Source organism: Macrotis lagotis, chromosome 2 (assembly GCF_037893015.1).
Source record: "Macrotis lagotis isolate mMagLag1 chromosome 2, bilby.v1.9.chrom.fasta, whole genome shotgun sequence".
NCBI classification, from domain to species: Eukaryota; Metazoa; Chordata; class Mammalia; order Peramelemorphia; family Peramelidae; genus Macrotis; species Macrotis lagotis.
In genome coordinates, this window is record NC_133659.1 from 318,911,978 (window position 1) to 318,928,266 (window position 16,289).

A 16,289-nucleotide genomic window follows, 5' to 3' on the forward strand; every position below is an offset into this window, starting at 1 on the left:
AATTAAAGAAATTTAGAAATAGAAAAGTTGTTTGAGTTCATTTTGTCACTGCATTTAAATTGCAAAGAGAGTGCAGAATCATGGTGAGAGACTTAACTTTGAAGGGAGGAGATCCATGTTCCATTCCTGCCTCAGATGTAGTCTGGTTCTGTGTTCATAACCATGATTGTCTTTCATCTTCTTTCCCTTGCATTGACTTTTTATGTGTATGCGGTCGCCCCCATTAGCATGTAAGGTCAGAAGGAGTAGGGACTATTTTTTGCTTTTTCTTTGTATCACCAGGACTAATCATGGTGTCTGGAAAACAATAATCATTTAATAAAAACTCATTGACTATGTTACCTTGGAAGAAACTGACTTTTAAATCAAAAGACCTGGGTTTGAATTCTCATTCTGATCTGCATTATATGTGTCACCTTGGACAAGTCATTTAATCTGCTGTGATCTCAGTTTCTTTAACTGAAAAAAAAGGATTTGAACCACTTTGCTATTGAGGTTCATTTTAACTCTAAATCTATGAACCTCTGATTACAGAGAAGCTGATGACCAACAGTAATGGAAAAAAATTTCCACACTGGGGATCTTACACAGGAATGGATCACACACAGGTTTGATTTTATTTTTTTGGAAGAATGTGAGTTCAAGGGGTGAATTATATAGACTTTCCTCTGCCATTTCTTCCCCATGTGGATAATGGCACTTTGGAGGTGGTAGTTTAACCAAGAAACTAACTTCTGGGGGTGGTGTAGTGGATAAAGCACCGGCCTTGGAGTCAGGAGGACCTGGGTTCAAATATGGTCTGAGACACTTAATAATTACCTAGCTGTGTGGCCTTGGGCAATCCACTTAACCCCATTTGCCTTGCCAAAAAACCCTAAAAAAAACAAAAACAAAAACAAAAAACAAAAAAACTAACCTCTGATCTAGAAATTCTCCTTACCTGGATTCCACTAGTCACTTAGTCATAAGAGTTCTTAAATGCTGCCACCTAGAGGTACAATCTCTTCATTGCATAGGAAATAGTTACAGTATGATCTGAGATTGGGTTTGATCAGGTCTCATGAACTAAATTTTTGGAATGTTCTCTTAGAATCTGTCAATTGAAATGTATATCTCATCAGTATCACATATAGGAACACATACCCCTCCTTTTTAATAATTGTTTTTCCCATAATGTGTATGATTTTTCATGCTGATTGGAAATCAATAATCCAATCTCTAGAAATTATCTGCCACTATAAAGGTAAGGACTTCAACCAAAAAGTCCTAATTTTTTTAATTGATCATTTGGGGGTGGCTAGGTGGTGCAGTGGATAGAGCACCAGCCCTGGAGTGAGGAGTAACTGAGTTCAAATCTGGCCTCAGACACTTAATGATGACCTACCTGTATGGTCTTGGGCAAGCCACTTAACCCCATTTGCCTTGCAAAAACCTAAAAAAGATTCATTATTTTTATAAAAGTATTTATATTAAATGAACAAATATCTGTTTTCTTCACATACCCCACATTAAAAAAAAAAAAAAAGAAAAGCAAAAGTTTTGTAACACAGATGCATAGTTAAGCAAAACAAATTCCCACTTTGACCACATTCAATAAAGTATTTCATTGTGTATATTTAGTCCATCACTTCTCTGTCAGTCTCTTTTGATTTTTAGAGAAAGCTGGGCTTTATATACAATGGCTTCAGATGGTGTGAAATTAAGGGGCAGTGTGTTCTCTCTGTCCAGGGAAAATGAGAGGCTACGGAACCTCCTGAAGTGAAACTTCCTGGGAGGTGACAACTGCCACATTACCGTTTCATCATGTCTCTCTTACAATGGAGTATTTTTTTTTTCCTCCTGAAGATTACCATAATCAGAAGCAATCTGATTTCAATATGCAATGTCTATTTTTAACTGGCAGTTTTAAAAATATAAAATGCTATTTGATTCCTGGGAGTCTTGCTGTTAGCAATAAGCTATTGAATCCCCCTCCAAGGCAATCATGTTGCTGTATTTTGGTGGATTCACAGAGATAGAAAGAACTCTTAAATATACTACAATGCAGCAGCTAATTTTCTTTTTTAAAATTGGAAACTATGTGGTTTGTCTATGTTTAAAACAGGCTCACAATTACATTCAAGATGTCTTATAGTGATTACTTGATTTTAAAAAGATGACTATTTTGTAATATGGCATAATAAGGGTGGCTAACACTGTAGGTAGAGTACTAGGCCTGGAGTTAGGAAGATTCATCTTGATGATTTTAAATTTGGCCTTATACCTTTATTAACTATGTGACCCTGGGTAAATCACTTAACCTGGTTCCCTTCAGTTTCCTCATCTGTAGAGTGAGAGGTGGAGAAGGAAATAGCATGATTTTAGCCAAGAAAATTCCAAATAGGGTCAAGATGCAACTAAAAGAAATGACTGAATAGCAACAGTGGCATTGCATAGTAGATAAAGAACTGCAAGATCTTGGCTCAAGTTCCCCCACTAATATAGGCTGTGTGACCTTGGGCAAATGACCTGTCAGTATTCTAGGCAATTCTCTAAGACTATAAGTTGTAGAGAAGGTGTGTACCTGCAGTATTGTAGGGTTTTCCCTCTTCTAGGAGGTTTCTATTTCAGTTAAATCACAGGATCCTTATACAGGCAGGTAAACATCACAGTGGATGGAGTTCAGAGAGAGTCAGAAGACCTGAATTCAAATGCAGCCTCAGACACCTATGAACCGTATGACCCTAGTCAAGTGTTTTATGTAGGAAGATTCATATTCCAAGTCTGCCTTTGTCACTTATTAACTGTGAGACTTTGGCTAATCCTTTCAAAAGGATTAGCCTAACTGCTGTTTCTCATACATGAGACCATATCTTTATCCTAGCTGTCCTCAGTGCCTAGAATATACCCTTTCCTTGCTCTTACTACTTGGCTCCCTTGGTTTCTTTCCGGTTTTGCCTCACATGCCATTTTTTTTTTCCTGCTGGAAGTCTTTCCAAGTCCTCCAGTTCTCTCTATGACTGGTATTTTCTCTTTGACATGATCATCATCTTACTAGTCTTGGGGAGGAGGGGCTGGAGAGCTTGGAAAGATCTGCATAAAATAAAATACAAAAGAGTACAAAAGAAGCCTATTTTCTTATTTTTTCTATTTTATGTTTAGAAACCAGCTTTTAAAAATTTTACGGACCCCAAGTTAAGAAGATCTCCTGTCCCTTGGAGGCAGGGCCATAGCTTTGCTTTTCTCTGCATCTCTGGTGCTTGACATAAGGACTTAATCGGTATTTGTGAACTGACTGACCCCTTAGAGTCTCACTCTATGAGACTTGAACTTAAAGATGTTTGCCCAGCTTCCCTGGACAGTTCTCCTACAGAGGGACATGTGGGAGGTTGCCGGTGCATTATTTTTTTTCCAAGAATATCCATTTCCTGGGGTATTGGCTGCATTTCTCATCTGTTCCTTTCCTTTCCTTGAGTGAGGAGAATGATCAGCCAGCTGAAAGGTCAATGCAGTATGAGAGATGAGGGAGCTGTCCAGTCTGAACCTGGAAAAACAAAAGCATCCTCTCTAGTAGCACACCCAATGAGTGACTGTCCAGACTTCTTAGGACGTTACCTTCTACAATAGGCAGTTCATGCCTTTTTTCTTTTAGACTGGCTATTCCATTTTGGGAAACTCTCATTGTTAGGATGCTTTTCCTTAAGGAAAGCTATCTAAATCTGCAGCTTCTGCTCTATGCCCCCGTTCTGATCTCTGATGTTAAACAGAATAAGTTGAACCCCTTTTATGTGTAAGAGACCTTTTATAGACTTGTACAAAGCTCTTGCTTTAACCCACTAAGCCTTATTGAGCCTAGACATCCTCAGTTCTTTCACCCTCTTCTTATATAGACTGGTTTTCTTTCAAGATCTGACATCCCTTCTCCTGAAATACAATAGCCTAAAGTATCATGGGATAATAGCTCAGAGCTAGTTGGGAATTCATAGATTTACAAAGCTAGTCTGATCCCATCATTTTACTGATAAGGAAACTGAGGTCAGTCAGTCAATAACCATTTATTAAACACCAGACTAAATGCTGGAGATATGAAGAAAAACACAAGTCAATTCCCAAAATCAAGGTATTTACATAAGGGAGACAGGATATAAGCAATTTTGTGCAAACAAGCTATGTTCAAGATAAGTTGAAGATAATCAACAGGGGGGAAGAGTTAAGGGAAACTTGGAAAGACTTATTGAGGTTGGAGAAATTAAGCTTCTTGATGTAAAGACATTTGGTAACCAGAACTGAGAAGGATTAAACCATCATTTCCTTCATGTTCCACAATATTACAGGACAAACATGTCATATTAATAAAATTATATAATTTATTTCATCTTTTTTCCCCTTCTTTCTCATCCTTCCCTTTATTTCTCTTTCAGACAAAAATGATGGGCAAATTCTCACCAATTACTACAGATTGGACACTCATTCAGAGTTGATAATCTTAGAGAGTTGCCTTAGGTGCTGAGGAATGGGGTGACTTGCCCAAGATCACACAACTTTTAAAGTAAAGATACCTAGTGAAAGAAATGAAGACAGTACCTGAACAGGATTATGGGAGGGGAACTTGAAGGAACCTCAGAGACCATCAAATCCAGGGCTGCTTCTTAACTTGGGATCTGTAAATTAAAAAAAAAAAGGTTTCTAAAAAATAAAGTAGAAAAAATAAGAAAATAGGTTTCTTTTAGTACTCTTTTTGTATTTTATTTTATGCAGTTAAAATCACTCTTTTGAGAAAAGGTCCAAAAAACATTAAAAAAAAAAAAAGGAAAGCAGAGAATTTTAGGGGCAGCTAGGTGGCACAGTGGATAAAGCACTGGCCCTGGAGTCAGGAGTACCTGGGTTCAAATCTGGTCTCAGACACTTAATAATTACCTAGCTGTGCGGCCTTGGGCAAGCCACTTGACCCCATTGCCTTACAAAACCCCAAAACCAAAAAACATAAAAAAAGGAAAGCAGAGAAAAGGTCCATGGGCTTTATTTACATAGGCTGCTCCAAGATATCCATGACACAAAAATCATGAAAAAAATCCCTGATTTACTCCAAATCCCTTTTTACAAATAAGTAAACAGATAGAAAAAGGTTAGGTAACTTGTCCAAGGTCATATAAATAGTAAATGTTAGAGGACTGACTTAAGCCCAGATCTTCCTAATTACAGGTTCAATTCTCTAAGCACTATGCCACACATCTCTTTCAGCAATCCTTACCCCTGACCCCCCATTGACTGCTCCTAGAGATTCCTTTCGGTGAAGCTACAGAAATAATGTCTCCAAATGTTTATTCATTTATAAAAATCAGTCATTTATATGCCTTTGCAGTAGTCTACAGAACATTAATCATGAAATGATAGTAGTATAACAGCTTATCTCAAGATCATTTCTATCTGAACTCTATCAAACAAGATTAGAATAAGGCAATAGAAATAATAGTCATCCCAGGGACCACACATCATAGAATAATAATAGCGTGATTATTACTAGTAGCATTACATGAATTTTTTAGTTCCTGGACTGCAATATGGGTCTGGAGATTAGAAATTATATTAACAATAATCATGGCAATGATGATAATAACTACAATTTCTAAAGTCCCTTAAAGTTTACAAGGTACATTATAGATTTTCTCATTTGATTCTTAGATCAATCAGTTAAGATATGTTCTACAATTTTCCTTGTTTTAAAGGTGAACAACTTTAGACTAGAATATATGAGTGACTTACTCAAGGTCTTGCAGATGTTAGGTCTCTGAGGAATGATTTGAATTCAAGTCCTCCTAACTCCCAAATCTTGTTATGTTCCTTTCCACCTATAAAGAATGAATATTTCATTCTGTTGAAAAGAATAATGTGGCCAGCATACATTTCTACCCACCATTCAGTACAAATTAATAATATCCCAAGGTTCTAACTTTTGCTCTTTAAGACAGAGTTTGAGTGATGGCATGCATCTTGCCATATAGTAATTCTGAGTGGTATTTATTGACCTTTTTAGATAAGATCACTGGCCTTGCCAGCATTCAGAAACATAATGTTCTGCCTACTGAAAATGAGCTCTTGGCTCTCATTAATTTGTCTTGGATGAGATGAGGTACTGTAGATTTGTTTCCTCCCCCACTCCAGTCTTCTCTCTGCCATACAGATCTCACCTTTTCTCAGTCGAATGTGATTAGATGCCACTAGGGCAAATGCACAAGAGAAGCACGCAGTCTTACATGTCAGAGGCACACTGAGTATGGGCAGCCTCTGAGGGGACATTGGGTGCTGGGTAACTTGAGCCCGAGAGGCACGGTGGAGTGTTCTCCCACGACGAATACAGGACTCCCTTTTGACTTTGCCTCTCCTCCTCCTCCTTCATTAGCTGTCTATCCTGGCGTTAAGCAACTGGACTAAAGAGCTTTCTGTAGAAGGATATAGGGGTTCCTTGGGGTGTCATTAATGGAAAATGAGTCACACCAAACAGGGGAAAGGGAGAATTAGAGGGGCAAAAGAAACACTGAATCTATATCTGGTTTTTTTCTTTTGCTTTGTCTCTTTCTGTCTTTTCCCTGCCTCTCTGTAATTCTGTAAGTCTTACTTTTGTTCCTGGGGATGAAGAGAACAAATGTAATTCTTCTACACAACAGTTCTCCAAATACTTGTCCTCCTAAATCTTCTTTGGCTTAAGCATGCCCATTACCTTAAACTAATTCTCATGTGGCACGATCTCATGAACCTCGGATTCAAGTGGGGGCTGAATTCAGACAATCACAGAAGGATTAAGTTGAGATGGAATGACCGGAAGGCCATCTATCTAACTCATAACCTACACCAGAATGAGATTCTTCCTGCTCCTGCCCCGTGTTTAACTAGTGATCATATGATTGATGCATGTGCACACATATGTGTGACAGCATGACATAATAGATGGCTAAGTCCAAAGTCAGGAATACCTGGGTTCAAGTTTTATCTCTACCAAGTATTGACTTTGTGACCCTGGGCAAGTCATGTGACCTGTCAATGACCTTGAGTAGTTACGTCAACTTTAAAAATGGGGCCAATAAATTGTACATGAGGATCCCTGTCAACTGCATATTGACCTGGAGTGCATTAGAATTTTCCTTTTTTAGTATTACACCTACACATTAAAACCCAATAGAATTTTACATCTCAATGTGGTTCAGCTCTCACTGGGGAGTATTGAGAACCCTAACCTCTATCCTAAAATGTTCTCTAAGACTCTCAGTAGGAGAGAGGAGAGTTCTGTCAGAGTTCTCTCTTGGAGCTCCTTATGCTGAAGAAATCATAGGTCTGGTCACAATTCTTCTAACATAATGATAAGAATTAGAATTCTAGGAAGTGGAGTGTGAAAAAATGCTTTCAAGTTCTTACTTTCTTATTCCTTCCTGTTATTCCATATCTGCAATGCTTTCCTTTCTCTCCTCTACCTTGGAGAGTTGCCTTCCAGGCTCAGCTGAGTCACTGTCACCTTTCAGCTTAAGGTTTCTCCTCTAGTAATCATTTTGCTTTTTTTCATATATGTATCCTGTGAACATATTATAGAATATCATCTCGAGGGATTGGTCCCCTTGGGTCACTAAAATGGAGCACTTGTGTCTGGTCTACAGTCTGCTCTTTTTTTTTTTTAAAGTTTTTGCAAGGCAATGGGGTTAAGTGGCTTGCCCAAGGCCACACAGCTAGGTGATTATTAAGTGTCTGAGGCCACATTTGAACTCAGGTACTCCTGATTCCAGGGCTGGTGCTCTATCCACTGCGCCACCTAGCCACCCCTACAGTCTGCTCTTAATAAATGTCTTTTGATGGATTAACTTTCTGAGAAAGCTAAAAAGAAATTTTGAACACTTTGAATGTGAAATGGCAATGGGACATTCCAATGAGAGTGAGGTGTGGGAAATGGAATGAGAGAGGTTAGAGTTGGAAATAAAATCATATTTCTGTAGCTATACATGTATAACCCTTATCAGAGTGAAGGAAGAAAAGGGAGGGAGAGAGAAAAATATGGAGCACAAAATCATACCTCCAAAATGAATATTGATAACTATACATGTAGTTGGAAAAATAAATCTGTTTTTAAAAAAAGAGAAAGTCGTATATCTAGGGCTAATAACTGAAGATGTGGGAATGGAGATTTACAAGGAATAAAAAAAAAGAAAAGATGGTCAAGGATAGACCTTTACCAAATATTCACTTGAATTGCTCCTGATGAAAAGATAGAAGACTGACTTGAGGTAGGAGGAGAGCCAGAATCAATCTACTGTCATTCAAATTTACTCTGCAATGTCTGTGTTTAAAAACAAAGGGAGAATTCGATATGACTTTTCAACTGTGTTCCCCGTGGTAGAGAAATGGAGAGTGACTTAGAAGACACTGTCAGATCTACTGATGAATGGCTTTATTGATGATCCCTAGGCAATGCTCTCAGACTGTAAATTACAGTAAAGGTTCCAATTTGCATTGAGAAAAGGAGACTTTCTTACCTGGAAGTTTCCTTCACTGATGAAATCTCAGGTTCAGTCTCTTTCCCTTTGATAACCTCTTAGGACTCTGATGCTATGAGTCCCAAAGTGTGTTCATTGTTTCATACATAGATTCATTCAATAAATGTTTGTTTTTGGTTTTGTTTTTATTTTATTTGGTTTATTTTTAGGTTTTTTGCAAGGCAAATGGGTTTAAGTGACTTGCCCAAGGCCACACAGCTAGGTAATCATTAAGTGTCTGAGACTGGATTTGAACTCGGATACTCTTGACTCCAGGGCTGGTGCTCTATCCACTGTGCTACCTAGCTGCCCCATACAATAAATATGTTTAATCATTTCCAGTGTTTGTTGAACATAATATGCCTACTCAACAAGACAGATTCAAAGAAAAAAAAATAATCAAATCTCCCTAATCCTGAAGAAATAAAATTCTTCACTTTTCTTTATCCTTCCACCTCTAATCAGTTATATCCTCTTCCACCCCCCCCATGTCTAAATTTGCTTTAAAAATCATCTAAATCTAATGTCTCCTCTTTTCAGTATAGCAGAGCCTTCTCCTACCCAAGAAAATAGTTTAAAAATTCAAAAAGTTGGGGCAGCTAGGTGGCACAGTGGATAGAGCTACTGGCTCTGGAGTCAAGAGTACCTGAGTTCAAATCCAACCTCAGACACTTAATAGTTAGCTGTGTGGCCTTGGGCAAGTCACTTAACCCCATTTGCCTTGCAAAAGAAACTAAAAAAATTCAAAAATTTAATTTGTTTGAATATTAGAAAGCATTCCCCCATAGAAGGTAATTGCAGTTAGCCATTAACCATTTATCATGTGACAGAGAGTTAATGAAAAAAAAGCAGAAATAGTTCTATGAAGTGCTGAATGCCTTGAAAGATATGAAAATACCTTGTCAGTTCACAAAAGAATTTGTGATACATATAACTAAGCAAATATCACATCATTTACATAGGAAAATGCATTTTGAGTTCAAACAGAATAGTAAATGCATCTTTCTTGTTACAAAACCAAAAGTTTCAGTAACAAGAACTCTAAGCCCTGGTCAACGCTATCGTCCTGGTCACTGCAGGCAAATCAATATTGGAGCCTTTGAGAGTTCAGTATATACTTTCTTCAATTGCTCAGTAGTGGCATATGAGATGTTCTCTCTCTTTGATGAGTAGAAAAGAAACTGCTACTGTGAAAAGAATCAAGGGCTTTGGACTCTAATTTGGGCTTTGCCATTACTAGCTATTCAACTTTGTCTCCTCCCTGTTTCCTCATCTATAAAAAAAGAGGAGTAAGACTAGATGACCTCCAAATACCGGAGGAGGACAACAATCACATGGTGATAGGACAACAGACCATCTCACCTAAGGACCAGTTAAATGAACTGGGGATGGTGACATATTAACTATCATCAAGATGAAAGGCTGGAATACGGAAGAGGAAATAACCTTGTTCTCCTTGGTTCCAAAAGGGCAGGTCTAGCAGCAATAAATAGAAATTTCCGAGATGTGTTTTGGCTCTTGCAGAGAAAAACTTCCTAACAATTAGCTTGATCTGCTTTAAAGCTAGTAGAAACCTTAGAGGATATCTAGACCAACCTATTTCTTTTATAGGCAATCTGAGTCTCAGATGAAGTCACAGGTAGGAAGTAGCAGAGTCAAGGGGTTAACCCAATGTCCTCTAACTTGAAACATATTTTTCATCATATTGCTGTACTTCCCAAACTGGAGAATAGGTTGTTTGGGGAGGTGATGGGCTTCCATTCTTACTTTTACTTGAAAGACCATTTGTTTTAAATGATACCATTCAGATACCTGTCTTGGATTGTTTTAGACTAATATGGCATTCAGAGATTCTTACACCTGATCTATAGATATTGTTTTAAAAGAACTACTACTGCTCAGAGAGAAATCATTCCTCATCTCATCTTGATCTATAGTTATTGTGTTAGAGAATTACTACTACTCAGAAATCGTTTCTCATGGATGACAAAAAAACATTTGGGGGAGTGGAGTAAAATTTGGAGTGTGAAGCCATACCTACTATAAAGGCAGGACTTTTACTTCCAGCTTTTGCCGTAAGGGGGAGCTATTTCTCAACTCATGGGTAAATAGTATTTTAAGCCCTTTGGGATCTTTTTGCCTCTTAAAACTCAATGAGATGTCTCCAAGACTTAGGTCATAAACTTTACACTCCTCTAGAATTTAACAATTTGCAAAGTTTTTTTTTTTTTAACATCATGGGTACCAGTTCTCCTTTCAGTAGAAAAAACCTGGAATAGAATAAAAATCATGAGAGAAAAAGAGTGAGGAAAGATAGATGGGAGTAGAAGGGCAGATTAGAATTCAAAGCCATGGGTCTTCAGCAAAAGGTCAAAAAATGATTGTACCAGCATAGATTGGAGTCACTGATCCCAAGGATCACACTTGTCCTGGCACTAGGCCTCTATGAAGGATATTCCAGATAATCCCTGCAACTGGGGTCTCATGATATAATACAAAGAATGTTGTATTTGAATTGTGTGGGCTTAAGTTCAAATGCTGACTCTGCTTCCAACTTCAGGACTTGGACTAAGTGGTCTCTTAAGCTCCATCAAGCTTGAAATTCTATGTCACTATGAGCCCCCCCTGCTATCAGTTGAATTTCAAATGTAAATGAATGGGATGATAGGCAGAAAAGAATTTGACTTTAACCAAAACACAGGGAAAGAGCACTGACTTTGTAGGCAGAAAAATAGGAGCTTACTGCCTCTGATTTCAGACAAAGTATTTAACATCCTCAGGTGTTCATTTTTTTTTTTTTTGCAAGGCAATGGGGTTAAGTGGCTTGCCCAAGGCCACACAGCCAGGTAATTATTAAGTGTCTGAGGCTGGATTTGAACTCAGGTACTCCTGACTCCAAGGCCGGTGCTCTATCCACTGCACCACCTAGCCACCCCCTCAGGTGTTCATTTCTAACTGAACGACTTGTATATTAAATGGCCTCTGAGATTTTGTCTAAGTCTAGATACATGTTCCCATATGAACTTGTTAATAAATTAACAAGCAGTAAGTGACTACTTATTAGTCAGTACAGTCAGAAGGGAGAGTGATTTGGCAATTGATCCTTTTCCTTGACCTAATTGATTCTTTCCCTCCCTCCTTTTTCCATCATTTTCATGCCTCTTCTGAGATGTCCTTGGATTCTGACCTTGAAACATAGTTAGCTATAGAAAATGCCACTGAGCTACTGCAGGCAAGGAAGGAGGAAGGTGTTTTCCAATTCAGTATACAATTTAGTAAACACCTACTATATACACAGCACTTGTATCTTTAATCTTGCTGAATGTGGGGTGGGGGTGGTGCTAGACTTTGTGTGTGTGTGTGTGTGTGTGTGTGTAGTATAGGAGCAGGAGCACTAGACTAAGAATCGGGAAAGACCTGGAGTCCAGTTCTATCCATGATCTTTATTCATAGAGTAAACCAAGGCAAATCATATAACCTCTTCTTCTGAACCTTTTATTTGTAACAAAGGGGCAGACATACCTGCCCATACTTTATAGGATTGTTAAGAGACTCGTGTGAGATGATATACATGAAAGACTCTACAAAACCTAGAGCCCTGTGTGACTGTTAGCTCTCTCTACTTCCTCATCTTCATTCTGGAAAAATCAAATAGAAATAATCCTGGACTAAGTTGTTATGCTTCTATTATTAAGGAAGAAGTGAAACAAGCATTAAGCATCTGCTATATGACCGGAAATGTGATTAACTCTTTCAAATATTGACTCATTTGATCCTCAGCCTTCATCTGTCAGAAGTGAACTCACTGACCCAGGGTCACTCATTTAATTTAAGGCTAAATTTGTACTCATATCTTTCTTCCTAACTCTAGACACAGTGATCTGAGGTTTTAGTGAACTATTATTACACTGGTAGATAAAATGACTTCTAAAAACAAAGAACAAAATAGTCAAATGAGTTAACATATATAAAAGGTTTTGAAAAGCACAATGGATGTATCAGTTATTAATATTACTATTAGGATGTCATCCCATCTTCAGTTTGTTCAATGAAGCTATTGTTATTTTTTAATAATTTCATAATAATCTTTTTTGTTTTTATAAAACATTTCATATACATATTTTATAACAGAATTAAAAAAGAAGGGAAAAGATCAAAGTGAAAAATTTGACATTATAGAACATATTAGAAATGGTACTATTAATAAGAGAGACACACATTGGGTGGACCTCTTGTGGCTAAATTATGGGATGACAGGAGCAAAAGATGTACAGAATGGTCAAACATGGATGGGGTGTGATTTGTTTTATTGGAGAGGATATTCAATTCAGTGATAGCAGATGCCTTCCAATATTTGAGAATATCTAGAGCCCATATAGCATAATATATAGAGGGCCACCTTTGTATCAGAAAACCTTGGACTCAATATCCCTTCTTCCTCTCCTGTCTAGCTATATGTTATTGGACAAATCACTTCATTTCTCAAGAAACTCTCCAAATGTGTGTTACCTAGGAGCTGTCCATTTGCTGATCTTTGTCTGTGATGAGAGTCCCTGAAATGGAAGATGAAGTAGAGAGAGACTTCAAACAAAAAGTCCTCTATTTCCCTTTATTATTTGTCCCTCCTCTCATCCTTCATCTTTATCTTCTTGAGAATAACAGAGATAAGTTCCTTGGAAGGCAAATCCCAGAACCTATAAACTTGCATTTTGATTGACCAAGACCTATAATAAGGAACAAGGTTATTCTAGCCTATCTGTCTTCCATCTTTTTCCTAATTATTCCCTGGAGCTTGATTGACACATTTGCCAAGAACTTGGAGATTGATATCAATTGAATAAGTGTATGTGTCAGAAGCGGGGGATGCTGAAAATGAGTATCTGTGGTTTCAGTCCAACGTCCATCACTTGTGAGCTGAGCCGTCAGTGGGAGGGGAGCAGCTGCAGTCCCCTGCCATTCTGGGGAACTGCTCCTTCTGGCCAGTAAATTCTGATCTTGATTGATCCTTTGCCCACTAGGGGAAATGCGAAGGATGATGGCTGAGACAGAGTTTGCAGTTTCTAAATTTAATCCTGGTGGTTTGAGAATTTCAACCCATATTTTAAATTGTTGAAAATGGAAACCTTTGTTCAGGGCTGTATTTTCTAACAACTACCTTTTCTCCAGTAATGATCACTAGCTTGAAATCATGGACTACCATAAATTTAAATAGAATTACAATTAAAGTTGAAGGTCATTGAAAGGGCAATAAAAAGATGTGAGGTAGATGTAAACAGGATGTAATAGAATAACATTCAAGAAATATAGGCTCATTGATGTAGAATTGTAAAGGTCCTTAGAGGTCATCTGGTCTTAAGTGCCTCATTTTATAGCTAAGGAAACTGAGACTCACAGGAGGGAAATGATTTGCCCAAAGTCACACAGGTAATAGTATAACAGAAGGAAGATCTGAACTCAGGCCCTCTGATTCCAGAACCATGAACTGCAGTTGATGCCTGTTTATTGTTAGAAGGTGAAGCTAACATATTGGTAAAAATGGATATTTCTGTCCTCTTTCCTCCCTCTGCTTCTATTCTTTCCCTCTTCCTCTTCTTTTCTAAAACCTGTCTTCTTCCTCTTCTTTGATTCCCTCCATCTTGACTTTTCTTCTCCTAGTTTCTCCCCTGTCTCCCATTTCTCTGTTCCTTTCCTCATTGTTTGCTTCCTTCTACTAAAATAACATGCAAACTGTTTTGAAAATCTTAAATGGTTAAGGATGATGACCTCACAAAGTCTCAATGCACTTTTAAGCCATTAAAGCTTAACAGGAATGCTCATCATCTGGAAATCATGAAACACCAAACCACAAGAGGTTCAAGCTGAAGTTCACCCAAAGGGTAGTGGAAATATTCAGGGTAGATGTGAGCAGGCTGTACCATGTAATCATTCAATAAATCATTAAAACTACTCCAAGACTTTTGGCACCTCTGTATAGATATTAGGTATCATCATCATCGTTGTCTTTATTCTTGCCCATGCTTTCCATTTTTTCCTATAATTTGGGCTCATTTCACACATTATGCTTATTGTTAGACTGGAGGAATATTTGTTCAGGTTATTTAGCCTCTTTTCTGGAACAAGAAATTCTAGAGATCTTCTTTAAACTAATTCCCCCCTTTCCCACCCCATTCCTTAGTTTCTAACTTCCTGTTGTCTAATTGCAAGCATTCATTATAGTCCCTTCTGGATGATTTGTCTGATTATCATTAATTGGCTTCTCCTCTTTAAAGTGTGACAGTCTTGTATCTACTCTTTCTTAAGTATTTATTTTTGAGGGTCCTTTGGGCATTACCATTTGACAGTACACACTGATCAACTCTATTGACTTCTCAGTTTCCTCTCCATTATCCTTTTATTGCTGGTTGAAACAAATCACTTGAAGCCCCAGACCTTCACACTCCTCTTGAGTCCAGAGAAGAGTTTAGAAAGGATACATTTTGCATATGCTTGATCAAGTTTTGAGTCCAACTTCCTTATTTTACAGAGGAGGAAACTGAGGCCCAAAGAGGTTATCTGGAAGACCATAGTTTTATTGCTGGAAGAGGCCTAAGAAGTAATCAACCTCCTCATTTTACAGGTAAAATAACTGAGGCTCAGAGAGATGATTTACTCAGGGTTACATAGTTATTAAACATCTAAGATGGCATTTGAGCTCAAGTACCCTTGGTTCTAAGTGAAGTGTCCCATATTCTGTCACACTGTGGGTTGTTGGAAAGAAATGAGTAAGAGATGAGTATGGAGGAATCTGGGGTGTGTTGGTAACTGAAAGAAAAACTCTGAGACATAAGCATTAGTCTGCATGTTGTTTTTCACTTGCAAAGTGAGAGAGGGACAGAAAAATATGGTTTGTGTAAGGACAATGCAACCTGATTTTCAGATAGGACTTGTTTTGTATGGAAGAACACACAATCAAAGAAAAGGCTTCCCCTGTTTTGACTGGTGACATTAACAAGGTATTAGGAATATATGTGTGTATAGAAAAGCAAATTCATATATGGGGGTGAGTGGGACCTGGATAGAGGGAGAATGAGAATTTGCTATGTTTGAAGTACTATACTAAAACAAAAAGGAAAAATATACAGTCCTTACCATGATGTCTAAAAAGTATAATTTCTGGGTAATAATGGAGAATTATTAATAAAAGGGTCAGTGACATTCTCAAATGCCAAATATCCTCATGGTGGTGATGATGTTTGTCCTTCATTCTTGAAGAAGACTGTGACATTAAGGAAGGTGATACCATGACAAGCACATGAATTGTATTTGAGTGAGGGGGTGCTGTGCTAAGTCACCAACCTCCAGAGGCAATCAGGTTTAAATGACTTGCCCAAGGTCACACAAGCTATAAGTGTCTGAGGTTGGATTTGAACTTCTGTCCTCCCTCTATTCACTGCGCCACTTAGTTGCCCTGTCATCAATGAATGAATGATCCTAATGCTGACTGGCATATGGCATATATACCTTTAGAAGAGGGGTGTTCTTGGGGGTGGCAATCAACTCTGATTAGTCAACTATTTAATGAGAGGAGGTAAACTTGACCAAAAAGAATTGAGCTCACTCCATTGAGAGACTTCGAGTGACATCATGTCACTGATGGACAGAGTAACTATCCTTTCACCCAGATTACCCTTGACCTTGGGCAAGACATCCCCTACCCAAACCAACACTATTTGCAGGGAGTTAAAATGAGGAGTTAATCCTCTTTTCTGTTAACTCTGTCCTTGAGAGACTGGACAAGTAAATATGATAGGAAAG

The 16,289-nt window shown here is 38.0% G+C and overlaps 1 protein-coding gene across 6 annotated transcripts in view; it reads left to right on the forward strand.

Moving 5' to 3' along the window:
- Nucleotides 1–16,289, forward strand: part of ANO4 (anoctamin 4) — a 413,892-nt gene that overhangs the window by 25,682 nt on the left and 371,921 nt on the right. For 5 of the 6 annotated variants that reach the window (XM_074226672.1, XM_074226673.1, XM_074226677.1 and 2 more), the window contains exon 4: nucleotides 15,019–15,111. The exons of the other annotated variant lie outside the window; for it this stretch is intronic. In XM_074226672.1, the coding sequence (XP_074082773.1) occupies nucleotides 15,019–15,111 (93 nt within the window). The remainder of the gene's footprint in view (nucleotides 1–15,018; nucleotides 15,112–16,289) is intronic. 6 annotated transcript variants of the gene reach the window in all.